The 27856-nt window shown below is 58.6% G+C and overlaps 3 protein-coding genes across 3 annotated transcripts in view; 1 reads left to right on the top strand and 2 right to left on the bottom strand.

Annotated features, from left to right (window-relative positions):
* ESPN (espin) overlaps window positions 1-676 on the top strand; it is a 32818-nt gene extending 32142 nt beyond the window's left edge. The window contains exon 14 of the mRNA XM_052654029.1: window positions 529-676. Coding sequence (XP_052509989.1) covers window positions 529-676 — 148 coding nt within the window. The remainder of the gene's footprint in view (window positions 1-528) is intronic.
* A 1201-nt stretch (window positions 677-1877) lies between these two features.
* Window positions 1878-6083, bottom strand: TNFRSF25 (TNF receptor superfamily member 25). The gene is made up of 10 exons (XM_052653995.1): window positions 6033-6083; window positions 5341-5458; window positions 5013-5147; window positions 4427-4594; window positions 4259-4337; window positions 3468-3523; window positions 3262-3369; window positions 3019-3056; window positions 2376-2556; window positions 1878-2200 (listed from the first exon to the last, which is right to left on the bottom strand). The coding sequence occupies exons 1-10, from the start codon at window positions 6081-6083 to the stop codon at window positions 1878-1880; spliced, it is 1257 nt and encodes a 418-aa protein (XP_052509955.1).
* A 728-nt stretch (window positions 6084-6811) lies between these two features.
* Window positions 6812-27856, bottom strand: part of PLEKHG5 (pleckstrin homology and RhoGEF domain containing G5) — a 50200-nt gene continuing 29155 nt past the window's right edge. Inside the window, exons 3-21 of the mRNA XM_052653812.1 lie at window positions 17769-17898; window positions 16209-16311; window positions 15773-15833; window positions 15355-15446; window positions 14823-14959; window positions 14411-14556; window positions 13624-13842; window positions 13356-13544; window positions 12944-13039; window positions 12178-12228; window positions 11634-11783; window positions 11163-11273; window positions 10865-11014; window positions 10640-10777; window positions 10356-10475; window positions 9274-9406; window positions 9028-9143; window positions 8752-8936; window positions 6812-8323 (exon numbers count right to left, since the gene is read on the bottom strand). Coding sequence (XP_052509772.1) covers window positions 7549-8323; window positions 8752-8936; window positions 9028-9143; window positions 9274-9406; window positions 10356-10475; window positions 10640-10777; window positions 10865-11014; window positions 11163-11273; window positions 11634-11783; window positions 12178-12228; window positions 12944-13039; window positions 13356-13544; window positions 13624-13842; window positions 14411-14556; window positions 14823-14959; window positions 15355-15446; window positions 15773-15833; window positions 16209-16311; window positions 17769-17898 — 3102 coding nt within the window. The 3' untranslated portion in view covers window positions 6812-7548. The remainder of the gene's footprint in view (window positions 8324-8751; window positions 8937-9027; window positions 9144-9273; window positions 9407-10355; window positions 10476-10639; window positions 10778-10864; window positions 11015-11162; window positions 11274-11633; window positions 11784-12177; window positions 12229-12943; window positions 13040-13355; window positions 13545-13623; window positions 13843-14410; window positions 14557-14822; window positions 14960-15354; window positions 15447-15772; window positions 15834-16208; window positions 16312-17768; window positions 17899-27856) is intronic.

The following is a 27856-nucleotide window of genomic DNA, read 5'->3' as shown; positions in this document are numbered from 1 at the left end:
AGATGAAGCTTAGCCTCATCACCAGCACAGATCCAGCCATGTTCTAATAACCTCTTCCCAGTTACCCAGCACCTGTCTCCCAAAAATGTGGTCCTTCTGCTGCCCAGCAGCCCTACCCCAGTCCCAGGAACTCAGGTCCTAGCCCCAGTAATTTCATGCCTTCCCCTGCACCACCCCTCCTCATCCTCTGCTGCACTGTGTCTCAGCGCTTGTTTCCAGTAACACCCGGTCAGCAATAACCCAGCCACTGTCTCACTCACCCAACTCCTATGTGTTCAACACCCCCCCCCCCAGTGACCCCAGTCTGCCCCTAGTCAAGCCCCTCTGTCCCCAGCAATCCCACCCACATGCCTCCTAACCCAATCCCTGTCCCCAGTCCCCTTCTGCCCCTACAACCTATGAAACGAGTGCCTCTGTCCTCAGCAACTCCTGCCCTTAGTAACCCACACCTTGCCACGGCTGACCCCGCGTGGGGCCTGGCCCACCCTCTCACCCTTGCCTGGGGTTCTGCCCCTACCCCATGCCTAGGAAAGAGGAGGAGAGACAGAAGCAAGAGGAGATGCAGCGGGAGAAAGAGCAGTCGGAGAAGCTGCGGACGCTGGGCTACGACGAGAGCAAGCTGGCGCCCTGGCAGCGACAGATCATTTTGAAGAAGGGGGACATCGCTAAGTACTAGACGCAGCCTCTTGAGCTCGGGGGTGCCCCCAAACCCGCCCCAGCCTGCCGGGCCCAGGCGGAAAGGCTGGGAGCCGCGCCGCCCTCCCTTCCCGCGCTGAAACCCTTCCTTGACCCCGACCCCGCCTCCGCATCCCCAGTCCTGGGCGACGCTGGAGCGCGGCCGCCGCCGCCCAGAAAAAGTGCCCAAGCTGTTGACGCAAAAATGATGCTGCTTATTTGCATGCCTACTTACATATATTTGCATGTTCGTTGAATGTCAAAGTGTGCAGAGCTCTTCCCAAGCTCCGTGGGTGATGACTTGGTTTTCCTGCGGGGAGCGCGTCCGGCTGCCGCCCCCTCCCCCGCACCCCGGAACCCACGTCGCTGGCGCATCCTGGGCGGAGGCAGGCCCCGAGCTCGGGGAAGGGGTTTTCCTCCCTTCCTGACCCAGATCGGCGCCCGGCCCAGCCCCGGCCGCATTTCCCATCCCCGCCGAGGGTTTCCTCTCAGTCATGTTTACCAGAAACGGTGAAAACTGCAAACGGCCCGTCGTAGGAACGGAGTTGCCGCTCCGGGCGCCCCACCACCCTCAAGCCTGCGCGCCGTCCCCAGCCAGGCCCCGTACCTCCCCGGACCCTTTCACTGCCCTGGTGGAGTGAGCGGAGGACGAGGGACCCTAAAGCTGTGTCTCCCAACTACTGCCTCCCCGATCCCCGCCATCTCGCACCCCCATTAAAGCTCTCTCAGCCGCCCGGGGCCGATGCTCACTCTTACTCGCCGACACCGCGACTTCCTCTCCTCGGGGTAACTGGGCCACGGCTGAGCGGGAGGGGCAGGCTTGAGATGAGGGTTACACTGGCCTTCGCCATGAGTGGCAAGACTTCTGGCCCTTCGGAAACCAAGTCTGGGCCACTTAACAACCCCAGCCGCGCGGAAACACCAAGCTGTAGCTCTTCTTCATAGATTTAATACTGAGGCCTCAACCAAACACAAACCGAGAAACAGCTGAGCAGCCTCGACGCCCGCCTGATCCTCGTTGGCGCTGCCTCGCCTTAACTGGACCCCTGGGGGCGCTCAAGGGTGAGGCTGGCTGGCGCTGCTACGCAGAGCCGTGCCAGGGGCTTAATAAGTGACATTAAATGTCTACACGCATAAGTAACCGTACTTAGGGCTTCTGCAAGGGCCACCAAGAGCCCCGAAGTGGCGGGTGGACCCTGGCGTCACGGGCCGCGCTGTAGGCGGCTCCGCAGGTCCTCTGCGCAGCCGTCCAGCCCCATGCGCTCCAGGGCAGCGTAGACGGCGCCCAAGCCTGCGTGCTGCTGCTGGCGCCAGCGCTTGAGCATCTCGTACTGCTGGTCGCGGAAGCGGCCGACCTCCACCTCCACCGCCTCGATCTCCGCCTCGCGCAGCCCGAGAGTGCGCACGAACTCCTTCCAACGCCGCGCGGGCACGGCGTCCATCACGTCGTAGAGCTGCGGACCAGGCTGGAGCGTGGCGGCCGCCGAGCCTGAAGGGGGCGCTGGCGACGGCGGGGGCGGCGGGCCTGCGAGCAGGCCAGAGAAAGTCAATGGAGGGTGCTGGTAGAGGCAAGGGACAGGGGCCAAATAGGGCAGGAAGGTCCTATTAGGGGATATGGGCAAGTGTCTACAGGAAACCACAGCTTATCACCTCAGATTCAGGAGAAGGGGTCAATCTCTCAGGCCACTGAAATCCCTTACCAGGAGCTCTGCTGGGCAGCTGGTCCCAGGACCATGTGGTCTCCAGGCAGGGTGCCTCCTGGGTCTGGGGTGAGCCAGAGGTCCAGCTGTGGCCTACCAACTGGACAGGGCACACCTTCTCACTGCTGCTGGGTGGCACCAGAAGGGCAGGGCCGCTGTCCGGGGGTGAGAGATGGGTAGTCTGGAAGCCAAGAGAGACCACCCCCAGCTCAGCCTTGCTTGCTTAGCAAGGCTCTTGCCCGTGTCAGGGTCTTTGAGCAGGAGTGAGCACCCCTGACTCAGTCAGTAGACAATCTCGCATTCCACCACCTCTGGGCAGCTGTACCCTCTCATCACTGTGACCCAGGAGAGGAGCCCTGTCCTCTGCCTGGAATGCCCTGCCCCTGCTGCTCTCTCCTTATTCCCCCAACCCTGGCAGAGGCCTCCTGTTCATCCTACTGAACTGAGCACTACTGTTTACCTGTCTGAACCCTGTAGGCTCAAAGCTACTCAGAGATGCTCTCATTCACTGATAACTTGGCATATGTATTTGTTAGGTCTCTTCAGTGCCTGGGATCCGAGTTATAATAAGGCCCAACCTCTCAGCTCCAGGAGACTTGCTCACGCTCCTCCCAGAACACTAACTAGCTACTGAGAATCTCACCTGTAGGGGGGTCAGGACCTCCATAGCAGTGTCATCTGCTGAAAGACACAGAGAGTCTAATGAGCAATCAGGCAAGGCACTTGAACCTGGGTGTTAGCCCAGCTCCTTCTTGGGTTCCTCTGTACCCCACTCCCATCACTGTCTGCCTCAGTTTACCTACCATAGCCAGGCCCAATGGGCTGTGGGCTACCCATCCTGACCCCAGGCCTCTCAAAATGTGTGTGTGTTCATACATGCACTTACGGGGACCTATGGCCTTGCAAGGATGGCAGCGGCGGTATGTGTAGGTCAGGGTGGCACCAAGCAGGAGTGGGACCACCAGGCCTGCCACGAGAATCTGCACCCAGAACACTGAAAGAGCAGCTGGTGGGTGGCGGGTGGTAGCTATCCCCCGACCTCCCTGTGGCCCATCCCAGCTGTCCCACTGGCATTTCCAGTTCACCACATACTCTGCCTCCAGCCACAGACAGCCACGCAGGGCTCAGGACAGCTTCCAAGGGTGCTCCTGCAAGGGGAGGGGGAAATGCGTGGAGGGTGAGGTACACACCAGGAAGGACTGCTCAGGACCACCCAACATCTTCTCCACCCTGGAGGCCTCCTGAGAGTCTCACTCTACCCAAGAATGTTCCCAAAGTACTGCTGAAATGTCACCAGTGTTCATACAATAGCAACAAACACCGCTTACTGAGCATCTTCCAGACTAGACAGAGGGGCACTAAAATGTCAACTCTGGGATTTGCCTGTTTTGTTCCCTGTTGTTTCCCTAGTACCTGGAACAGTGTCTGGAAATAGTAGATACTCAAGAAACTTGCTGAGCAAATGAGTGACTAGTCACCCCTTAACCATAGCCCTGGGGGAGCCTACAAACACCCCCCCCCATTCAGATGGGGAGCCGACAGATTGAAGAGGTGAAGTAACTTGCTCAAGATGCCTCAAGGAACCAGGGGGAGATCTTGACCCTCAGCCCAAGTTTTGAAACTACATTAATGTGACTCTCTAAGTGACACATCCTATCCTTAACATAGGGCCGGAAGGATTACTAGAGGAAAGTATGACATAAAATAGAGACATGCCCCCTTACTTATCTGACGTAAGGTAAATTCAGATTTCTCTTTACCATTCAAAGTTTGTCTGAAGGGGGGCCCATCTACCATAGAACTGAGTTCCCTCTTCCCTGCCCCTTGACCCCCACTCTGTTCCCAGCCTCCCTTCCCCCAGCCCCGGGCAGCCAGGAAGTTACGTGGGACAGGACACGCAGCTCTTGCCATATTCATAGAAGCCAGGCAGGCAGGTCCCACAGTGGGTGTCTCTGCTAGAACCTATGGTCCAGGAGATGCTGTGGGTCAGGATGGGAGAGGAGGAGGCGGGGATGGGGTAGGGTGTGGGAGCCCAAAATGAGGGTACTCACAAGGTGTCTGTGTGTGCCGGTGCAGGGCCCCGCAGTCTGTGCATGGGCGGCAGCGAAAGGGGGAACCATGCCGGCACTGGCTGACCATGCAGTCCCTGAACCAGCCTGGCCTGCAGCCACAGTGGGTGTCTGCCACTGCTGAGCAGTTCCTCAGGGCCATCTGGGGGGCTGGTGGGAACGGGGGGTTGGGGAGACCAGGGAGAGCAGAGGCTGTCAGAATCAGAGACCCCCACAGAGAAGTGGGACAGGTCCCCTGGAGAATGGAGATGCAGAGACCAGAGACAGGACTGCCCCCAAAGTGAGAGAAGTATGGGGATCATCACAAACCAGAGGCTGGGGCACAGGGACAGGAAGGTCACAGGATGGGAGGGCACAAAGACATCCTGAGGCAGGACCAGGGTGGAGGCACCAGCATGGCATGGCATGCGGTGGCATAGGGTGGGGTGGGGTGCAGTGGGGCGACATGGGGTGGGCACAGGGGCCTCCTACCCAAAGGCTGGGCTTGAGCCAACCGCTTCCTTCAGAAAGACCCTGGCCAGACGTGTCCTCAAGCACCCCCCACCCCCAGCACTAGGCAGCCCCTCACCCAGCTCATCGCAGGCCTGGCAGCGGGCACAGCGGGTCTCGTAGTGGTTTTCCCGGGCCAGAAAGGTGCCCTGCGGACAGGGGAGGCAGGTGGCCGCGCCACAAGGCTTTGTGCAGGGGGCCTTCAGGTAGTGCCCTGTGGAACCCAGTGTGGGGTCAGTCAAGGGGGCTTCCACCTTCCCCTCCCCCCATCTCTGGCTCCACTTTCAGCCTCCCCTCCCCTCATCCCTAGCCTGCCTACCTCCACTCCCCAGCCCCACCTAACCCTCACCTGTCTGTGGTCAGCCCTCACTTCCTCCCATGTCCCTCCCACCCCTTCAGCCCCTCACCTGCTGGACAGCCCTTGCAGCAGCCCAGACGACTCCGATTTGGGAAGCTGTGGCCGCAGTCACACCGGGGGCTGGGGGTGCTGGCCCGGGCACCCAGCAGCAGCAGGAAGAGGAGAGCCTGGGAACAGGGGCTGCTGGCTCCCGGCCTGGCTGCCCAGGCGGGGGCCTCTCTCTGCCCAGTCTCTCCCACCCCAGCGCTTGCCCTCAGAGCAGCACATTTCTCAGGTTCTTGAGCAGAGGAGGTGCCCATAGGTGGGGAGTGAGACTGACTTCCTTCCCCTGGGTACAGATGGGGCTTGGGAGGAGCTGATTACAGGCTTCCTGCCAGCCCCGCATGTTGCCCTCCACCGGGCAGGAACCAGGCAGCCCCACCCCAACCCGTGCTTGCGGTAAGGTGGGGGACCCTGATTTTTCTCTGCCGGGGTCCCCAGACCCCTCTGGCCCCTGACATGGTGCTTCCTCACAGGGGAAGGGCCCCGCCCCCGCTGAACCTCTAACTCGGTGGGAAGAGGGACCCAGTCCCCAGGAAAGCCCAATCGAAGACATGCATTCCCCTACCCTCCCATCCACTGTTCCCTTCCTCTGCCGCCCCGCTCTCCCCTCCCCCCGCGTCCCCTTCCTCCGGCGCAGGGACCCAGGCAGGCCCTGGCAAGGCTCAAGGCTCGAGGTCATGCCCCTGCGACCCTACTCACCGCCGCCGCCGCCGCCGCCGCACAGGTCCCGGGCCGCGGCCGCGGCTCCATGGCCCTGGGCGCCACGCTGGGCCCTCGACCCGACCGGGCTTCCCCCGCTCCGCCCGCCGCGGGTGGGGCCCAGCCCGGCGCCCTCAGGCCCGCCCCGCCTGAGAGCCCGCCTCGGGGGTGGGGGCCAGGGCGGGGCTGCTGGGAAGGGAGCCCCCAGCCCTCACCTGAGCTCACCTGAGGCAGCCGGTGGGCAAGGTGCACATAAGGAGGGGCCGCATCCAGGTCCCATGCCTGGGTTCTATCTCAACCCAGAGACTACCTCTTCCTAGAGAGGCAATCTCTTCTCTCCAGGTCTCAGAGGCACCCTCAGCCGTGAGGGCTTGGGCCAGAAGAACCAAGGTGGGAGGCCCACCCTCCCCACACAGGGCATGACCCTGCCCTGGAAGGCAGTCCAAGGGGCCCCTCTCAGTAGCCTGAGCCCATGCCCCACCCTGGCACCAGCTCAGAGGGGTGGCTTGGGGTAGGGCCCTCCAGGGCCCCATGTGGGGAGGGCACCTAGTGGGGGGCCCTAGTGGTGGACTTCATGGCTGTGGCAGGGGACAGGGCTGACCTTGGGAGTACTGGTCAGGTGATTTCTGCCCCACGAAGTCCCTTGTGCTCCCAGTCTCGCCCAGGGGTGGCCCACCACAGATGGAGGGGACAGGAGCCCAGAGGAGCACTGAGTGTGCCTGAGTCCAGAAAGGGGGCATTCCAAAAGCAAAGGACTCTTTCCAGTGAAGTATATACAAGTCTTTATAAAAGAATCAAAAGCTCAATAAATATGCAACTTTACACAGAGCCCATCCCAAGGACTGGGAAGAGGGGGAGGGGGCTAAAGGCAGGGGAACCGTCGTCCCATTTGGCGCCAGATGGTGGAGGAGGGAAGGGCTGCCTGGGACCCCAGCCCTGGAGTCCAGCCCAGAGGACTGGAGGTCCTGAATTCAGAGAGCACTGGGTAAAGGATTCTGCCTAGGCTGGGGGTTGGGAGGTGGGGAAACAGGCAGGTTAGTGACAGTGGTGACTGTCAGGGGGTCCTGCAGCCTGGGCTTCTGCTGAGCCCTCCTCCACTTCCATCTGGTCTGGCAAAGTGCAAATCGGGCCCTCGGGGACGGTGGCGGTGTCTGGCTGGGCACTCTGGCCCATGTGCACATTAAGGCAGCAGCTGGAGCAGGGCCCGGCACGCCCCAGGAGGCATGCTGTCTGCTGTCCCTTGGTCAGTGGCACCCTTGGGGGCCTCCCTCTGCTCAGACCTCCCTGCAGTGGAGAGGAGGGGAGAGACAGTTCTTCCTTGGCTGATGGTATTCGGAAGGGCTCTGGCCACCCTCTCAGGCTTCTTCACCACTGCCCACCGTGCACATCCTCGCCAGATGCTGGGGCAGGTCCCAGGCTCCCTCTCCCATCCCTGTGCCCAAGTGCCATCTATTCCCAGCCATGACAGTGCCCCCAGCACACTGGGCCACCTGTCCTCCACCCCAGGCCAGGCCACTCACGAGGCAGTGAGGGTGGAGTTAAGCAGCAGGGTAGTCCTGATTCGGTAGAGCTGGGCCAGCGTCAGCTTCCTGTGCTGGGCCGAGATCCCCGGGGGAGGCTCAGGCTGGACCCTGGTCGAGGCCCCCGAGGACAGCTCTCTGCTCCTCCTGGTGGGTCCTTCGGGCTCCCCACCTGGGCAGTGGGCTCTACCCTCTAGCTCTGCCAGCTGGGGGCCAGGGCCAGGTGCCCCCTGGCAATACCAGCTGGGCCCAGCTTCCTGACAGGAGCCCCGAGTCCTCGTGCCAGGGATGGTAGCAGCCAAGCAGACTTCTGACAGGCTGCGGCTCGGGGCTGGGGGCGCTCTGCGGGTGGTGGCCCCTGACAGCAGCTGGAGGAGGCTGGCCTCCGATTTGGACTTGAGCAGGTGGGGCAGGCAGGGCAGCAGCTGGACAGGAGTGCGGCGGCGGAGGCGGGGCGAGGGTGGGGGTGACGGGGCTGGTGGTAACTCTGGGGGCCGGGGTGCTGACTCCACTGTGGGAGCTGGGGCCATAAAGTCTTGCAGGGATGTGGGGGAAAGGGTGCCGTAGGCGGAGTCCATGGAGCAGGAGCGGCCATCCACAGGGCCCAGGGGCAGCAGCTCGCTGGTAGGAGTGACAGATGAGGTGGTGGTACTGAGAGAGGTCTCGTCTGACTGGGAGCTGAAGGGGTCGCCCCTGAATTCAGGAGAGGACAGCAACTCCCCAGGCTCTACCACCACCATGGCCAGGGTTTCCGTAGAGCCGTCCGAGGCACTGTGGGGGCCAAGAAGGGAGTCAGTCCAGCTAAAGGAAGCCTAGACGACTGGACACAGAAGTTGAGAGCCTCTGCCCTCCTGAGTCTGAGGCTCAGACTACAAGCAGGCAGCATGTGAGCCCGAAACACAGGTATCAGGAATGGTGTCTGTCATGACCACAGTATCTGCTGTCAGATATAGTCTAAGAATCTTCAGCTCAGCTCTGGGCAGCTACCACTAATAGATCAGAGGGGACTCACGTTGAAATCCATTTGCCATCCCCGCTGGTGGGAGGCAGAGCCCCCCCTCCCCATGCCCACTGGGTTCATATCATAAAGCCATGCACAGGGAAAGGGGTCCCGCTGTGTCAGTCGCCTTGGGGTCAGGAATCCTGGGGCAGAGCACCTGCTCTGCTCCAGCTTGCTGGGCGCTCCTGGGCAAACGTACCAGTGCTGGGAGTCAAGGCTGTGGCTGCTTTTGCGCAGAATGGTAGGGGAGCTGGCAGCCGAAGTGCTACTCTCCCCACCTTCCTCCTCCTCCTCCTCCTCCTGCTCATCCTCCTCCTCTTCCAGGCTCTGCAGGTGCTGCTGGTTGCCTGGGTGCTCCTGCACACGCAGCTGCTGCAGCTGGTTCTGGAGATGGGGGTGCACAGGGGCCCCACAGCTGGTGAGCAGCAGCCCCCACCAGGCTGCCCTGCCAGGCTGCCCACCACTCTGCTCTCACCTGAGCATTGTAGATGGCATCCACCCAGCCACGGCACAAAGCCTGGCCACTGGCCTGGAACGTGTAGGCCCCCACAGCACTGTGGAACTCGTTCAGGTAGATGAGGAGGAAGGAGCCTGGTTAGGAAGGGCTCACATCAGTGCTAGCTAGGACCAAGACCCCAGCCCACTGTAGGTCCCGCCCATCACAGCGCCCCCCCGCCCCCATCATAGGTCCCACCCAGGAGCTGGGAGCCGGCCAACTCACCTGGGTCCCGAAGCTCCCGGCACACAATCTTGTCCACCAGCAGCGGTGGCCTGATGACCTTGGTCCTCTCGGCCTTCTTCACTGGCTTGGTCACCAAGAGCAGGTCAGTGAAGAGAAAGCAGTACACATCCATCTGGCGATGGCAGGGGGTGGGGGGTAATGCAGGAAGAGCAGGAGGCCAGAGGTCAGGGCCAAGGCAGGCACCCTCCGCCTGTCTGCTTCAACACCCTCCCCTGGGAGCACTGGTGTCAAGTACCTGTCTCCTTCCACCCCCACTGAACTGACAGTAACATTCAAACGAAGAACAAGATGACTTTCTCTCATCCAGCTACTTACTTGTGACTTATGCCAGTTAAAAGTTTACGTTAAAGAGGGAAAGGAAGGTGGTTTTAAAATCATGATTGGCAGGACTTCCCTGATTAAGAATCCACCTTACAGTGCAGAGGACACTGGTACAATCCCTGGTTGGGGAAGATCCCATATGCCACAGAGCAACTAAGCTTGTTCAACTAGGGCTCACGCTCTGCAACTAAGAGAAGCCCATGCACCAAAACTAGAGAGGAGTCCTGCAACTAGAGGAAGCTCTCACGCAGCAATGCAGACCCAGCGCAGCCAAATATAAATAAATTACAAAAAAAATCATGATTTGCAGACTCTGGGTTACACAATGCTTGAAAAATTCATAGCTTCGTAGCAAGACTCTAGGCTATTCCCAGCCTGCTCACAGAATGGGCCCCTCCCTCCCAATAGGAACACACTGTGGCACCAACAGGTGGGCTAGAATGGCATCTGATGGCCGGGATCCGGCTGCTGCATTTGTAAAAAGTAAACTGCAGGCAGAAAGTCATCCCTCAACACAATATTGTAAAGCGATTATCCTTCAATTACAAATAATTTTAAAACAAGAAGAAAAAACAGTCATTCCTCACATAAAGGCACTAGTTCTTGAATTGCCACCCAAGGGACGGGGCAGCTAAGAATCACTGACTAGGGCCCGGGAGGTCCCAAGGAAGGGGTGGTTCAAACCCCACAGGGTAAGGGGGAGGCAAGGGCCCGGAGCGTGGAGAGGTTCCTGGAGTCACCTTGCTGTCCTTCCCCTCCTTCATCCTCAGGCTCCCTTCCAGCAGCAGCTGACGTGTCTCCTCAGGGGAGGCGCCAGGGATGGGAGCTGTCAGGTCCAGATGCAGAAATTCCTTCAGGAGCTGGGGGGTGGGGTTGGGGGCGGGGCCAAGAGAGGTCAAGGTCTGACCCCTCCTCTCAGCTGGGAGACCTCAGATGAGTTTCCCAGTATAGCCCCCATCTGCCAGTGCGGCCCTTCCCCGCCCCCAGCAGGGCCAAGGACCCCCGCACAGACGGAGGCACCTACCTTGTCCACCTCGTCGTTGCTGCCCTCCACCACCTCGTAGGCGTCGATGCGACTCACCACGGCCGCCAGCCGCTGCCGCTCCTGGCGCTGCCGCATGCACGCGTTCACGTGATGGATGAAGCGCTCCACCGAGCCAATCTAGGGCGGGCGGGCCAGGGCAGTTCAAGGACCGGGTCAGGAGGCGCCGCCAGCCAGAGGGAGGGACCCTGCCCGCGACCCAGTTACCATAGTGAGAACGGCCTCCTTGGCGCGCGGTTCGTCGGTCTTTCTTAGCACCGACTTGAGCAGCAGCGGGTACTTGGTGAGTCGCTGATGGGGCTTGGCCAGCATGTCGCTCAGCTTCAGCCGCTGGCACTGCTGGTGCTTCTCGGCCCACTGTGGCGGGAAGGCGGAGCGGGACTCAGGGCGAGCCCCGCCCCGGGCCCCCAGGCCGCGCCCTACCGCCAGGCCCTCAGGCACCTGCCGCCCAGGGAAGCCGATTGCGCAGTGCCCTGGCCCCCCGGCGAGCCCTACCCGCCCTCACCGTGATGTACGCTCGGAAGAGGTCATTGTCGCGCAGCAGGCCGCGCATGTACTCCATGCAGCCCTCCTCCTCCATGCAGTATCGGATGTAGGGCTTGAAGAGGGAGCCGAACTGGCGCGGGGCGGAACAGGCACAGAACCGGTTACCGCGCGCCCCCACCGCGGGAGGGGGCCCCGCACTCGCTCCTCACTTATTGCCTCTCCCCGACCACCAGGGGGCAAACTTATTATCCCCGTTTTCCACACGAGGAAACGGAGCCTCAGCGAAAGCAATCGACCTTGGCCAGGTGGTAGCAAGGGCACACGGTCAGGTGGAGTTTCACACCACGGCGACCGACTCTGAATTCTACGCCTCTTGACCACCAGGGGTCATTCGGGCCACCGGTTGGGAGGGTGCTGGGGTGTTGGGCAGACGGGATTGGCGCCCCAGCCCTGCCTGTGTGTCCCTGCATGTGTCCGACCTGACCCGTACCATCTTAAAGCCTTTGAGGAAATCCCCGGGCTGCAGCAGCGCCCGCGTGCGCCGCGCCTTCTCCAGCACCGGCGCCATCACGCTGCCCCACAGCCCGCGGTGCAGCCGCGCGATCTCCGGGATGTTGCTGAACAGGCGGTCCGCCTCCACCTGGGGGGCGGGGTTGGTGGTGGAGGTGCGCTCGGCCCCGCCCCTATTCCAGACCCCGCCCCTACCCATCCCTCTCCTGCCCTCACTGTCAGCCCCGACCCCAGCCTTCTTCAGCACCATCCCATGTCCACCGTTAAGGGCCGGGCCCCGCCCCTGCCCATCCTCTTCCCCGCCTTTCACTCTACCCGTTAGCCCTGCCCGGAGCTTTCTTCAGCATCATCCCAAGTCCACAATCAGGTGCCAGGCCCTGTCCCTCACCCACTCCACCAGTCAGCCCCACCCCTCACCCACTCCACAAGTCAGCCCCGCCCCTGTCCCGCCCCTCCCTGGCTTTAGCCCCTCCGCACTCCCCGTTACTTCCTGAGACCGCCCCCACCCCGGCCCCGCGCGGCACCTCACACAGCAGTCCCGACTCTTGCAGGTTCAGGAGGCAGCACAGGAAAAGCTGTGGGGGCAAGGAGCACTGCGTCTGGAGCCGGGGGCGGGGGGAGGGGTGTTCCCTGTCCCGATGCCCCACCCAGACTCTAAGGCTCCCTTCACCCCTTCCCCATCCTGGGAGGCCCTGAGGCAGGCAGCCTGGGACAGAAAGGGTTCACCCTTTGAGGAAAGACCCAGTTCATGGCCCAGCTGGGGGTCCCCCTACCCAGGCTCCACCTGGAGAGCCGCTCTGGCACACTGCCCTGGCTGCCACATCTGGAACTCTCTCCTCCAGCTCTGCCCTGGCTCTCTGGTTTCTGCCCAGAGGGTGTCTTCCTTGAGCCCACAAGCCCAGGACAGATGCTCCCCCAGTCAAAGTCCCTACACGGCCCCCCACCCCCAGTGCCTACCCATCCTGTCTCCACATCTAGGGTGTGGGCTGCTGGACACCTGGCATACAGCAGGTGTTTGGAAACAGCTGTTGAGTGGATGAGTGAAAGGATGAGGTCTGTGTTACTCAGCTCAAGCCAGCAAACTTGCCCCAAGCCCCCTCCCGATTCCCTGGGGCCCCAGGGAATCACCTCCATGCTGGGGTGTGGCCTGCCCCCACTCTCCTCCCCCTTTGTTGCTTGGCACCTGCTCCTTCTGCAAAGGTCCAAACTCTGCTCAGGGACACCCAGAGGAGGCCAAGGTGGGGGCAGAGATGGGCAGGGAGGCAGGGTGGCTCTGGGTCCCACACTCACGTTGGTGATCACCCGCAGCTTCTTAATGTATGAGGCCTCCGTGTGCAGGAGCTCCCAGACCGCCTCCTGCTGGTGGCACTGCCGCCGGGTCAGCTTCTGTGGGGAGGGCAGGGTGTCTCCAGGAGCCCCAGGGTGGCCAGATCAGGGGAGCAGGTGGAGTGGTCCTGCACGCAACCTTTTTTTTCCCATTTGAGACACAGAGGCCCCCCAAGTTCTGGGCCAGCCAAGTAGTGCACCACACTTTCACCTTGCCTGAGTTCCTCCAAAGCTGGTTAATGATGACAGCAGCTTGGCAGGGCTGCCCATGGAACATCCTGCCACCCTAGGAAGGGCCCCGTGGAGTGGGGCAGGGCCGATAATGCCCCCCCTTCCCTGAGAACGGGGGAGGTGTGGGCAGGCGGGCGGCACCCACCTCGTGCCCATCAATTAGCTCCCGCCAGCTGTCCTCCAGCCGAAGTCCGGCGTCATCCTCATCCTCCTCTTCGTCACCTTCTTCCTCCCAGGAGTCATGGTCAAAGCGCAGCCTCCGGGGCAGCCTGGGCAGCCCAAAGAGGCCGTAGGCGTGCAGCTTGCCCTCCAGCTGCTCCATCTTGTCTATCTCCTGAGAGGAGACCCGTGGTCAGGGTCAGGGGTCAGGGGTCAGCCAGCTGCCCTGCCCCAGGGCACCCAGGCCCACATACCCGGCCATAGGCGCTGGTGCTGGGGCCTGAGCTGAAGAAGCCACTGAAGCGACTGGCCGCCCTGTTCTTCCAGCTGTCACTGCCACTGCTGCTGCTGCTGCTGCTGCCACTGCTGCTACTGCTGGGCAGAGAGCAGCTGGAGGGTGTGGGGGGCTCCTGCCCAGGGATGCTTGCCTCCCCTAGGAACTCTGACATGTTCTTGCGTCGGCGACCAGGGGCCTGGCCAGGGAGCAACAGTCAAGAGGCAGGTCCACTCTGACCTCCATGGCCCCACCCCATCACGCATTTCCAGGACCTCAAACCTGCCTGGGATGCAGGAGGGTCTCTGCATTCCCCCACCCTGTGAGGCCACCTTTCCTGAGACCTACACATGACCTGGGGGCTGGAAGGTCCAGAGAGGCGCCCCTGGGCCACACCTCCCCCCACCACCAACCCCAACCAGCAGCATAAAGCACATGGGAGAACACAGAGTCACACACACTCGGGTGCACTTAGAAGCCCACATCCAAGTGGATCCCTGATGAACGCTCACGAACACAGCCAGTGACACACAGCTTCGCTCCCCACACAATGGCTGCTTGGACACACATGCTCGGACTCCTCGTGCATGGACACTCAGAATCCCCAGGCCCATCCCCCTGCACTGGGTTAGATCCACCCCATATGCCCCGAGACAGCCCCATTTCACAGAAGGGGGAGGAAAGCTCCCAGCAGGAGCAGCAAGGGGCCCAGGTGACCTCCCCTCTGGCCCCTCCCCACCCCCAGCCCTGACACAGCCCCTCCTCACCAGGATATCCAGGCTCTCCCGGCGGCTCTGGGGGTCCACACGCTCTTGGGCCGGGGGCCCAGCTCCGGCTTGCCGCAGGATCGGCAGACTCAGCGACTTGGAGTCCTTCACCCCCTGCTCCACCTTCCCCTCATCCCCTGGCTTGGCTGGCAAGGCATGGTGGGACAAGTAGAGGTCCTCAAAACCCAGGCCCGTGGAGGACGAGGCCCCAGTCCTCTCTCTCACCGGAGGATCCAAACCAAGGCCTGGCTGCCCTCCCCCAAAGCCCTGCCCTGCCAGCACCCAGCACTGCCGCCCAGCAGAGACACCTGTATGGTAATGAGCCTGCTCAAGGCCATGGCCAACGGGAACCTGAGCTGGGAAACAACACCCTCCCCAGAGGACCCAGTCGTGCCCCAGCTCCCCTACTCACCTTTTACCCGCAGGTAGTGTCCCCCAAACCTGTAGGCCTCAAAGGTGAGGGACAGGGGCGTGTTGGACTGGTCCAGATAGATGTCCACTTTGCCCAGTGCAATGCCCTTCCTTTCAAATACTGGCAGCAGCACCTCCCTGCCCCAGGACAGGAGGTGTGTGTGTTGGGGGCCATCACACAAACCCCCACCCCTCCCCCTAAAGAAAAAGGGAGACCCCAGGGGGATCACACCCAGGTTCATACATGCACACACAAATAGGAGGTTCACATGTGTATACACAAGCCAACACACCCTCTCTCTCACATGTTCGTGTTGACACACCAGGGCAGACCCTGTCACATGCCAGTCCATGCCCTAGGGGTGGGTCATGTCCATTCAAGCATGGCTCCCGGGCCCTCACTGCACATCAGTGGGGTGCCCATTGGGGAGGACACACTCATTTACAGGCCGCCACACAGACACACAGTCATACCTGCTGAGGCCACAACTGCCTCCCAGCTCCCTTCTCCCCTCAGCCCCATCAAGCCCTACCCCAGAGACTTCTTCTTCATGGCTGGTACAATCTCCGTCTCAATGTCCACGTTCAGGTCAAATTTCAGGGTGAAGCACTCCTTGCTTGGGTCCTGAGCGGACATGCATCTCAGCGTCTGCACCCCTAGCGCCCTCCCCTCCCCACCCCAGGGTCCTGGTGAGCACAGGGATCTCCCTGTCCTTTTCTATCCCAGGGAGGCCCCCGGCAGCCCTCCTGCTGGAGGCAGGAGCTCCTGGAGCATCCCCCACCTGGGCTAAGGCGGGCAGGGCTGGGTGGTGACAGAAAGACACACTCACTCCACGCCCCATCCCTGGTCCTGGAATTCAGAGCAGAGAGGCCCAGCCTCGGGAATGGAAAGGGCCCAGGAGGGGCAGAGGCTCGGGGGGGCCATGCTCTGCCAGCCTGGGGGCTCCTTACATCTGTATGTCTTCTCCTGGCTTTCTTCTTGGAGAGTTTCAGACCTGTGGTCTTTCGGTCCCTGCAAGGAAGCCAGTCAGGGCAGAGGTTGGAGGCGTGGGTGGGCTCTCATCAGGGTGGGATGTGGGTAGGCCCCAGCTGGTGACCCACCCCTTGCTGACTGTAGGTGGCCAGGTAACTCAGGTTGGCTCAGGCAAGCAGGGGTGGAGGTGGGGAGGGGCTTACAAGAGCTGTGCGCTCCCTAGTGGCCAATCCAGGAGTTATCCCCAGGGTCCCTAGACACATGGAGTCTGTTCCCAGAAGCCCTAGAGGCTCACCCTCCAGGAATCTGGGTGGCAGCAGGGCTAGGAGGGGTCTCTGGTCCCTAAATCTGTGACCTGACACCCAGCCTTGGGAGCTCCCAGGTGTCTGCTCCACCCACCAACCCCTCACCTACCCCTTGCCATCCATACAGCTCTCTTCCTCCTCCTCCAAGTCCACGGCAGGGCTGGTGCGCGGGGGGCATGACCGGGTGGACACGTTCCGAGCCAGGACAGAGCCTGTGGAGTTGAGTGGGAGCGGAGTTGTGCTTGCCTCCATGTCCCCGGTCCCTTCTTTAGTCTTCCAACACGGCAGTCTCCAGAGAAACCAAAGTCATCTATGGACCCTGGGACCCCGGCCTCCCTAACAAGCCAGGGCCCCTCAGTTCTGTGAGGAGGAGTCAGTCACTGCTTATCATTTATCCATCCCCAGACTCAAAAAGATGCAAGGGCCCTGGAATGATACCCTGGGTGATGATGCCCTGTGCCCAGTACAAATCCACCTCAGTTTACCCATCTATGAAATAGGCATAAAGAAGCATTGCCTGTAGGATTGTTGCAGGGAGGGACCAAAGTCCATGGCTCTTTCTTGCAGGTGTCCCCTCCCCCTCCCCTTTCTTACAGGTCACCACTGTGACCACACCCAAAGTCCCAGGGGCCCTGGGGAGCAGCCCTTTTGTCCTTCTGACCAGCTGGGGAGGGAGACAAAGCCACCTCAGCACAGTCAGCTGGCAGTGGGCCAGGCAAACCCCTGTTTAGCAGGAGGGGTTTCTTGTTTCCTGCTGTAAGTTCCTTCTGATCTGCTCATCCCACCTCCCACTGCCTCTGCCCACTGGCTGCCTGGCTGGAGGATCTGCCCAGGAATCCCCTGCCTGGAGGAAAAGACGGAAGGACTTTCTCCACGCTGGCCTGGGCAGGGGCAGGTTCATCGAAAAGGACCTGGCCCCTAGAGGGGACAGGCTAGCCCTCGAGCAGGGCCGGTCCCCAACTTTTCCTCTTATTAAAAAACAGGCAGGGGGGAGGATGGCAGGAAAGGATAGTCAGGGAGTTTGGGATGGACATGTACACATGGCTGTATTTAAAATGCATAACCAACAAGGATCTACTGTATAGCACATGGAACTCTGCTCCGTGCTATGTGGCAGCCTGGAAGGGAGGAGGGTTTGGGGGAGAATGGATACATGTATACTTATGACTGAGCATACATGTATACTGACATGTATACTTCCCTTCCCTGTTCATCTGAAACTATCCCAACATTGTTAATCGGCTATGCATGCGTGCGTGCATGCTAAGTTGCTTCAGTCATGTCCGACCCTTTGCAACCCCATGGACTGTAGCCTGCCAGGCTCCTCTGTCCATGGGATTCTCCAGGCAAGAATACTGAAGTGGGTTACCATGGCCTCCTCCAGGGGATCTTCCCGACCCAGGAATCAAACCTGTGTCTGTCTCCTGCATTAGCAGGTGGGTTCTTTACCACTAGCACCACCTGGGAATCCCTGTTAATCAGCTATACCTCAATACAAAATAAATGTTCCAAAAAAACCATTTGTGGAACAAAAGGGGCAGCAGTGGATTTGGGTTTCATTGTTCACAGTTGCGTGTCCTTTCTCATGGCCTTGTCATGATGCCTACAATTACCAGGACCCTGTGCCCCCAGGCAAGGGCTCTAGGGACTGGCCCCTCCCTGTGCTCACCTTGGGGGGGCAGGTCGAAGCGGACGTGCCCATCATAATGCATGGTGCTGTGGAACTTGCTGTCACAGGCCTCACAGAGGTTGAGGGGGCCCCGGTGGTGTAGCTGCTGGCAGTCGGCGTGGTGGCATACCTGTGTGGGAAAGGATGGGGGCAGGGTGGACCCAGACCCCTGTGGTACACAGGGCCCCTGGCCTTACAGGGGCTGCTCCTCATGTCCAAACATCCACATTTCACAGGGGCTCGTGCTTATTAATTTATCTATCAAGTGTTTCCCAAGCACCTACAAGGCGTCCATTCTGGGGGATGTAGAGAAAGCAAAGCCCCGCCCACAAGAAACACAGTGCCGAGTAAGTAACCATGAAGCAGGTGCTCCCAGGGTCTCTTCTGGAACACAGGCAGAAAGGGCCCCAAAAAGTGAAGCTGGGGCTGCCTGTCAGTTTGCCCAACTCAGTGTCTTCAAACAGACTGCCTCCCCGTCCTCCGTGCCCAGGGCCTCTGCCCTCAATTCTATGACCTGCGCAGCCCCCGAACAGCTGACCACCCTGGATTTGTAAGTCAGGGTGTGGAGGGGCTTATGGAGGAGTCAGGGAATGATGCTGGCATCTGGGTGCCTATGTGGGACCCACGGGCCGTTGCTTAGTGACGTGACCTCAGATTTACCCGTTTGCTCCAGTCTGCTCTCATCCCCACCCCCACGGATGACTTTCCTATCTCCTCCATCCCCTAAGCATCCCAAACTCACGCCCCACTGACCCACTGCCTACTTTTCCAGGGATACAGAAGCCACCAGAAGGCATTCCATGAGCCCTAACCACCACAGCCACCCACCCATCCTGGGCTGTGGAGGCTTCACCCTGCCCCAATCCCAGACCAGCCTTCCACCAAGACCCACCTCTCACTGAGACCCACCTCTCACCAGATCATTCCCATGGGCAAACCAATCCGGTTCTCCAGCTCCAGCTCGCCCTCCACTTATAACTAAACTCTGTAAAACTGGGCATCCATAACCACCAGTTCCTGTTCTCTCCTCCCATTACCCTTTATTTTCTTTTCCCTCAACGTTTTGTTTTAAAATAATTCAAACCTACAGAAAGTTGTAAGAACAGCACAATGACATCTGCACACCCTTCTGGCTCTGCCAGTCATTCACATTTGCCACACTGCTCGTGACACCCCTCCCCTGGGGAGGAAATCGACACCACCTGGGAGCACAGATGTTCTCATGCAAAATCCCACACAGCTTTGTGTGTGTCACACTCGGGGAAACTCAGTGATGATACTCTGTCCAACTTTAGTTGCCCTTGGCATTTGCACAAGTGTCTAAATAATGTCCTTCACAGACTTTTTCCCACATGGTATCCAATCAAGGCTCATATGTATGTACATTTGGCTGTGTTTGTTTATCCCTTTAAGAATAAATGCCCTGGAACTTCCCTAGTGGTTCAGTGGCTAAGACTCCAAGCTCCCAATGCAGGAGGCCTGGGTTCGATCCTTGGTCAGGAAGTAGATACCACATGCCACGACTAAGAGTTCACGTGCCCAAACTAAAGATCCCGCATGCCTCAGCGAAGATCAAATATCCTGGGGGATGCAAATAAGAACCAGTGCAGCTAAAGAAATACATAAAATATACATACATATATATTTTTTTTAAAAAAATTTTTTTAAAGAATGAATGAATGTCCCACATTTTCTACCCTGCCTTTCAGGACACTGAAGCAGCCAGGCCAGCAGTTTTGCAGAAAGCCCTTCCTTCTGGATTTGTCTGGGGGTCTCGCATAGTTTGCTGTCGTTCAGTTGCTCAGTTGTGTCCGACTCTTTGTGACCCCATGGACTGTAGCACACCAGGCTTCCCTGTCCTTCACCATCTCCCGGGGCTTGCTCAAACTCATGTCCATTGAGTTAGTGATGCCATCCAACCATCTCATACTCTGTCATCCCCTTCTCCTCCTGCCTTCAATCTTTCTGAGCTTCAGGGTCTTTTCCAATGAGTTAGCTCTTCGCAGCAAGTGGCCAAAATATTGGAGCTTCAGCTTTAGCATCAGTCCTTCTAAAGAATATTCAGGATTGATTTCCTTTAGGATTGACTGGTTTGATCTCCTTGCAGTCCAAGGGACTCTCAAGAGTCTTCTTCAACACCATAGCTCAAGAGCATCAACTCTTCTCGCATAGTTTAATGATGAGCATATGTGCAGGGATGACAGAGAGTGGACTATGTCTTCCTCAGTGTGCCCCAGTGCCAGACCATCTGGGGATCTCACTGTATCTTGTTTGTTTGCTTTAATGTTTACTTATTTGGGTCTTAGTTGTGGTTGACAGGCGTATTCTCTCTCTGTAATGAGTCGATACAGGGCTCCTCTGGTGGCTCAGTGGTAAAGAATCCGCCTGCAATGCAGGTGACCCAGGTTCAATCCCTGGGTCAGGAGATCCCCTGGAGAAGGAAATGGCAAACCACTCCAGTATTCTTGCCTGGAAAAGCCCATGGACTAGGGAGCCTGGCAGGCTATGGTCCATGGGGTCGCAAAGAGTTGGACATAGCCACTAAACCACCAATGAGTAGGCAGTCCTGGGGTGACACTTTGGGATAGCCTGCTCCCCAGTGATTGCACACTCCAGGACTTTAGTCCTCACCAATGGCTTTTGCCTAAATCAAACTATTACTATGATGGTTGCAACCGGAGATTTTCTAATTCTTCCTTTTTCTCTCAGACCCTCTCCCATCAATTCTGCTCCCTCCCCAGTTTGCTCTTCTAAGGTCTCTGCTGACATCCACACTTGGAAGTCCTCTTGCTTGTTCACCCAGGGCCCAGCATTTGACATGGTCTCTTGGAAACCGTTTCTTCCTCGGCCCCCAGGACCCATGCCTTGCCTATTCCCTCCCCTCTGTGGACCCCTCCTCATTTTACCCACACCCACTGTCCTAGGGAGGGCTCCCAGGTGATCTGTCCTGTGGGGACCAGGCCCAAGACTCTGGACCCACCTTCTCCATCCTCCTCCTGGATCCCAACAAGCATCTCAAACTTAAGAGGTCCTCACATGAGCTCCTGAAATTTTCCACATGGCTCTACCCATTTCGATTACTGGCAACACCTTCTGGCTATGCTGATGTTATGTGCTGAATTATGTCCCTCAAAGAGATAGGTTCAGGGTATTCCCTGGTCCAGTGGTTAGGACTTGGTGCTATCACAGCCATGGACCTGGATTCAATCCCTGGTTGGGGAACTGCTGTTGTTGTTGTTTACTTGCTAAGTCATGTCCGACTCTTTGTGACCCCAAGGACTGTGTGTAGCCCATCAAGGCTCCTCTATCCGTGGGATTCTCCAGGCAAGAATACTGGAGTGGGTTGCCAATTCCTTCTCCAGGGGATATTCCTGACCCAGGAATTGAACCTGCATCTCCTAAACTGGAAGGCAGATTCTTTACCACTGAGATACCTGGGAAGGCCTGGTTGGGGAACTAGAATCTCACAAGCCAGGCGGCACAGCAAGTAGTTCTTTTTTAAAAAAAAAAAAGATAGGTTCAGTCCTAACTCCCAGCACCACAGAAGGTGCCCTTGATGGAAAGAGGATCATTACAGATGTCATTAGTTAAGCTGAGGTCATAATGGGGTCTGTAATCACACAGGATAGAGTATGGACTAACCATATGACTGGCATCCTTATAAGAAGGGAACAGACACAGAGAGGGGACACACAGTAAGAAGCCATGGGACAACAGAGGCAGGGACTGCAGTCATGCGTCTACAAGCCACGGGACACTGAGGGACCCCAGGAGGCGCCAGAAGCTGGAGGAGGCAAGGGAGAGTCCTCCCTGGTAACTTCCAAGGGAGAACGAACTGACCACGTCTTAATATCGGACTTTTGGCTTCAGAACAGAGAGAATAAACTTCTGTTGTTCTAAAGCCACCCTGACTTGTTATGACAGCCCCAAGAAAATATATTAGGCCAAAAACCTTGGGGTCACCTGTGATCCTTCTGTTACCCATCATCCAGGCAGTCTAACGCGTCTTCAGGCTCCACCCTTAATATCCATAGTTTCAAACCAGCCACACTCTCCAGGCCAGCTTAGCTCCCATCGCCTCTTGGCAGGATGACAGGGCCCCAGAGCTGGTCACCCTACACCCATCCTTGACCCCAGTCTGTTCTCCATGAGCAGCCGCAGTGGACCCAGTTCAAAGAGGAGTCACACGGATCTCCTCAAAACGCTGCAAGGGCTTCCCGCCTCCTGCCAAGGCATGTGACCTCGGGGGTCTCCTGTCCTGTTCTCCTAGCTCCTTACACTGCCCCCACCCACCGGCCTCCTGCTTTCCCTTTTATTGGGCTTCCCAGGTGGCACTAGTGGTAGGAAGTGAAAGAAAGTGAAGTCACTCAGTCGTGTCCGACTCTTTGCGACCCCGTGGACTGTAGCCTACCAGGCTCTTCTGTCCATGGATTTTCCAGGCAATAGTACTGGAGTGGATTGCCATTTCCTTCTCCAGGGGATCTTCCCAACCCAGGGATTGAACCTGGGTCTCCCGCATTGTAGACAGACGCTTGACCCACCTGCCAATGCAGGAGATGCAAGAAACACAGGTTTGATCCCTGGGTTGGGATGATCTCCTAGAATACGAAGTGGCAACCCACTCCAGTACTCTTGCCTGGAAAATCCCATGGACAGGGGAGCCTGGCAGACTACAGTCCACGGGGCCAGAAAGAGTCAGACACGATTGAGCCACTGAGCATGCATATATTTATTTATTTGCCTGTGCTGGGTCTTTAGTCACAGCACTCAGGGTCTTTAGTTGTGGCATGCAGGATCTTAGTTCCCTGACCAAGAATTGAACCCAGGCCCCCTGCACTGGGAGAGCAGAGTCTTGGCCACTGGACCACCAGGGAAGTCCCTCCTCCTGCCTTCTCGGACATGCTTCTTCAGATGTGCCCCACCTCTGAGCCTTGGCATCTGCTAATCCCTCAGCCTGAAACACTTTCCCAGACACTGAAATAACCAGCTACCTCCGTTCCTCCAGACCCTCACTCAAAAGTCACCATCTTCCCCTCCTAAGGTTTCATTCCTCCACATTCACTCCCTGCCCCCGCCTTCTCTCCGTAACACCTTCCACTGGCAGGCAGCCTGTGTGTCTCACTTTGTTGCCTCCAGGCCCTATCAGCTCTGCAAGGACGGCAGTTTCGGTCTTTCAGCTTCACTGACTGATTTCATCCTAGCCGTTCAATAAGTACTGGTTTGATTATTAAGTAGCATGATAGAGGACCACTGGAGATTTGGGCTGGAGAGAGCCTGATCAGGCATCTTCTTCTTTATTGAATTGGTTACAATATTGCTTCTGTTCTGTGTTTTGGTTTTTCAGCCCAAAGCATGGAGGATCTTAGCTCCCCGACCAGGGATCAAACCCACACCCCCTGGGATGGAAGGTGAAGTCTTAACCACTGAACCACCAGGGAAGTCCCAGGGATTTTCCTTTTAATATTTGTTTATTTATTTGGTTGTGTCAGGTCTTGGTTGCCGCACATGGGATCTTTAGTTGTGGTATGCAAAATCTTAGTTGTACCACGTGGGATCTAATTCCCTGACCAGGAATTGAACCTGGACCCCCTGCGTTGGGAGCGCAGAGTTCTCAGCTACCAGACCACCAGGGAAGTCCCCCAATTAGGAATTTTGAAGGTGACAGACAGCGTAAGGATGGCCTAGACAGCAGAGAAAATTGCCAAAGACAGGAAAGAAGAGGAAGCTGAAAATGTCTGATCATTTATAATGTGATTGTCATGCGCCCGGGGCTGTACTGAGGGTTCCTCATCCCAGGAGGTAGGGGCTAGGATTGTCTGTATTTTACAGAAGAGGAAAGTGAGGCTCAGAGAGGTTAAGCAACTTGTTTAAGGTCACACAGCTAGTGGAGTCAGGACTTGAACCGAGGGTACGTAGCTCCAGATCCCACATTTTCACCACATTCACACCATTTCTTGGTAGCAGGGAAGGGAGAGAGGGCCAGGCTTTGCGGATACAGGAACCCCTGCAGTGAGCATCTCTTCCTGACAACAAATCTGAGGAAGGGCTTGTCCTTTCTTCCCAGGAGGCTCACAGCCAGCTCGGCAGCCCTCTCGCCCTCTGTGTCCAGCCTGGCAGTCAGTCTGGCACAGGTGCCCCATGCCGACCCCTTCCAGGCCTCTAGCGATTTCCCTGACAGCTTCACTTTTCTGCTGCCAGGCTTGGCATTGGGCAGTGGGGCTGTGGGCTGACCAGCCCTAGCCTCACAGTGGGTAGGGGGGTGACATGGCAGGAGCCATGCCAGGTTGTGGGTGTGCTGGGTTTGGGGGGGGGTGGTTCTCTGGGACTCTTCCAGTCCAAGTTCTTGGTTCTGTGCCACAATCTTGTTTTAAAACCTAACCAGTAAATGTGCTCCCACAAGGCTTCTCCATCCATGGAATTCTGCAGGCAAGAATACTGGAGTGAGTTGCCATTTCCTACTTATGATACCTACAATACCACTGCATAGCATACAGATTGCCACTAAGTAAATATTAACTGAATGTACTAACCAATAGGTGGGCTTCCCAGGTGGCGCAGTGGTAAAGAATCCACCTGCCAATGCAGGAGACAAGAGTTCAGTTCCTTGGTTGGGAGGATCCCCTGGAGGAGGAACTTACTACTGATACTAATGCTAATTTTAACAAGAGTCCAGCTGGTGGCTGACCTCCTTCCATCCTCCCAGTAGCCCCCAGGCTCAGGGACACCAGGATGATGTGAGAGTCAGGCTAGGATCTGAAGCAGGTGAGTATTCAGCGGATTGAGAACCCCCAGGGAGGGAAGCTGAGGCTGAGGTGGGCACAGCCCACACTGTCTGTTCTTCTCACTCCTCCATCTCCAAACGCCAGGGTCTCCGCAACTCCCTCCAGGGTTGGGGGGGGGTCTCCCCATCACAAAAGCAGGGTAGCCCCTTCCCAAAGCCAGACTCTTGAGCCTCTTCTCTCAGACCCAAGGTCTACTCCCCACCTCCTTGCTGCCCCCACATCCCCCCCACAACCACTCTCTAAGGGCAGCAGCGACCCTGCCAGCCAGGGAGAGACAGCAGGGTCCGAATCCAAAAGTTCTCAGGACTCAGGCCAAAGAGGAGAGAGTGGAGGCGTCACTGCATGTCCAAAGGCAGAGAATGGGCGGTATCTTTACAAATAATAGAGGGGCCTGGGCCTCTTGGGTAGCACGATCAAGGCTGACTCGCCCAGGGATGGGGCGTGGAGAAATCAGCCTTCCCAATCCCACCAGGGTGGCCTCAGAAGCAGGAGTAGGAAGGGTGTGGGCAGGGCCTGGGCAGAGGAAGGAAAGGGGAGGGTGGCCAGTGCAGGGCCTGGGACCCACAGGTGTGTCCGGAGTCAGCCCCAGACACAAAAGGCCAGGGTCTGGCTGTCCCCTCCGCTGCTTGGTCCCCTTGGTGCCAGGGTGGGGGACACATCTCAAGCTTCCAGCCCTTCATCGCCTCCCCAGCCCCTCCTCCCCGCTGCATCCCCGCGGTGTGCACCCCGGGCAGGGGGCTGGGCCGCCGAGTACCGGATCCGCTTAGAGACGCGCACGGAGGAGCGACAGAGCACCCGCCCCGGCCCCCCGCGCCCGTACCTGGCCTTCCCAGTTGCGGCCACGACCCCCTGCCCAGCCAGGCTCGGAGTCTTGGGAGGGCAGCCCGGGGCTCGGCCTGGAGGCCGCGCGGCGCCCGGAGACGCCGGGTCCCGTACCCATGGCGGCCGGAGGAAGCGGCGGTCTGCGCCGCCCGCCGGACAAAGCGCGGAGCCCCGCTTCCTGCCATTGTGCGGCAGCGCCCGCCCGCCGAGCGCGCCGGGGACCCCGGGGGGCGGGGAACACCCTCCCGCCGGCAGCCCCGCCCTGACCCCCACCCCCCACCCCCACGCAAAGGTCCCAGGCTCAGAGGGTTCCCCGCCCCGGGGACCTCCTTGGATGCTGGGGGCAGGGGGGCCCGCCGGTGACAACCCCCCTCACCTTGACTGCAGAACCCCGGCCCCGCCCAGTCCCGCGGGCGCCTCAATTTGCTGTGACCCCCACCGACCGCCCCGCAAAGCGAACGACTGGGCATAGGAGGTCCCCCTGGCCATAGGGCATCTTAACCCCCTCCCTCCTGTCCTGGGGACGCCCGCCCCAGAGCCTGAGCCCGCAGAACTTCTCCCTCCCACAAGGGACCTTCCTTAATGCTGGTGGCAGAAGAGGGGGGACCGGACCAAGGACACATCACATCTCCCTAGGGGTCCTCGGACCCCGCTCCCCGTCCAGGCCCGAGGATATCTGACTCCACTTCCCAGTCCCAGCCACACAGCCGGCGCTCAGAGGCCTTCTTGAGGGTCATCTTAGTGCCGGCCCGCAATCCAAGAGACCCCCGCCTCAGAGCCTGAGCCCAGGGGACCCCCGCTCCCACTACCCAGGCCAGGCAGAGAAGCAGAGTGGGGCTGATGACCACAAGTGGAGGCGGCGGGCGGAAGGCAGGTGCGCGAGGCGGACAGGGTGATCTCTGGGGTGCGCCCAGGAGTAGAGTGAGAGGAGGCGTCAGGACAACCCGGCAGCCCAACTCAGATTTCCACGAAGCCCCTGCTGCTCCAGGTTGGCACCCACCGCCCCGCACCCCTCCCCGGCTCAAGGCCACGTGGGAGCTTCCTGTGCCCTACCGCCAGAGGGCGCTCATCAGAGCCCGAGAGACGCAGGCCAGGAATGGGGTGTGGTGCCAGGGTCCCCACTGTAGGTCGTCAAAGCGCTTTCACACTCACTCCCGGGAGGTGGAGGCGGGCACTGTTATCCTCGCTCATCGAGTTGGGGGTAAAGTGACAGAGAAGTCCACAGGCAGGACCGACACCCAGGCTTCTGACTCGGGTTCTGGAATGGCCTCCCTGGGGCACTCCTCAGTACTCATGGGGGAGGGAGACACGCTGTCATTAGCCCCATCCCCTAGACAGCCCCCCCTCAATCTGGTTCTGTGGGGGGAAGACGGTCTGCAGGTTTTGTGAGGAGCAGCAATTTATCCGTCTATCCCGGTCAGGAGGTTTCCACGGCTGTGTCCCCTCCCACATCCTGAGTGGCCCTCTTTCCATACCACAGGCAAATCTTTTAAAACTGAAGCCTGCCCATGTCACTCCTCCGCCCCCCACCAAACCCTCCTGTGACTTCCCATCTTGCTTAAAATAAAATCCCAACTGTGGCCTGGCTCCTACCTTGCCCCCCTGGCCGGTTCCACAGGGTGGGCTGCCATGCTGGCTTCCTTCATCCCTACAACTCACTGAGCTCAGAACCTGCTCCTCTGTGTTCTGGAACACCATGTGCCCTTGATCTTCCCAACAGCTGGCACTGAGCCCCAATTTAAATCCTACCTCTCCAAGGAGGCCGTTACTCTTCTCTCCAGATAAACACCCCCTTACCCCAGAACTCTCAGTCCCCTTAAATTGAATCATTTTCTCCAAAGCATCTATTTATATTATGATCTGAAATTATTTTCTTTGTTCACTTCTTGATTATCACTTTTCCCTGCTAGAATATTCTCTCCAGAGGCTAGCAGTCTTGGCTGTCTGGCCCATGCTTCATCTTTGGCACTTAGAACAGTCCTGGCCACCACAGGTACTCAGTGTAGACTAAGATGATGAATGGACGAATGAAGACAGAAGGAGGAGCTTCATGCCAGAGAAGGCCATTGGGGCCAGGAAGGTCTTGGCCAGGATGCCCCTTCCGGTGGCCAACAGTTAACAAAGCTTTCTCCATTGCCTGTCCACGGCTTCTCTCCATCCCTTCCAGCATCCATGACCTTGGCTTGCTGGCCCCAGGCAGGTCAGTTTCTACCTCAAAGACTGGTGGTGTTGCCCAAGCCCCCTGCCCCTGCTGCTGCCCCCCAGGCCAACCTCTGAGCACACTTAAGTGCCAGGCCCATGCCAAATCCTGTTCACTCTTCTCAGAGACCATAAGGAGAAGATACTGTTACTATCTCCATTCAACAGACAAAGACACTGAGGTTTGGAAAGGTAAAAAAACTTGTTCTAACAGCAGATGCCCACTGGACCACTCCCTGTGAGCCTCAAGCAGAGAAGCCGTGGTGACATAAAGACCAGCCAAGT

This window comes from Budorcas taxicolor, chromosome 16 (assembly GCF_023091745.1).
Source record: "Budorcas taxicolor isolate Tak-1 chromosome 16, Takin1.1, whole genome shotgun sequence".
Taxonomy (NCBI): domain Eukaryota; kingdom Metazoa; phylum Chordata; class Mammalia; order Artiodactyla; family Bovidae; genus Budorcas; species Budorcas taxicolor.
Note: the sequence above shows the minus strand (reverse complement) of the source record. Positions and strands in the feature narration are given on the sequence as shown.

Bases quoted from the DNA above. Each gene is read 5' to 3' on its own strand.
- TNFRSF25 (XM_052653995.1), bottom strand. From the start codon at position 6,083: ATGGAGCCGCGGCCGCGGCCCGGGACCTGTGCGGCGGCGGCGGCGGCG. The intron at 3,524-4,258 runs GTAACTTCCTGG...CTCCCCTTGCAG, and splicing joins AGCTGCGTGTCCTGTCCCAC to GAGCACCCTTGGAAGCTGTC. The intron at 3,057-3,261 runs GTAAGTGCATGT...TGTGTCTTTCAG, and splicing joins TTGCAAGGCCATAGGTCCCC to CAGATGACACTGCTATGGAG.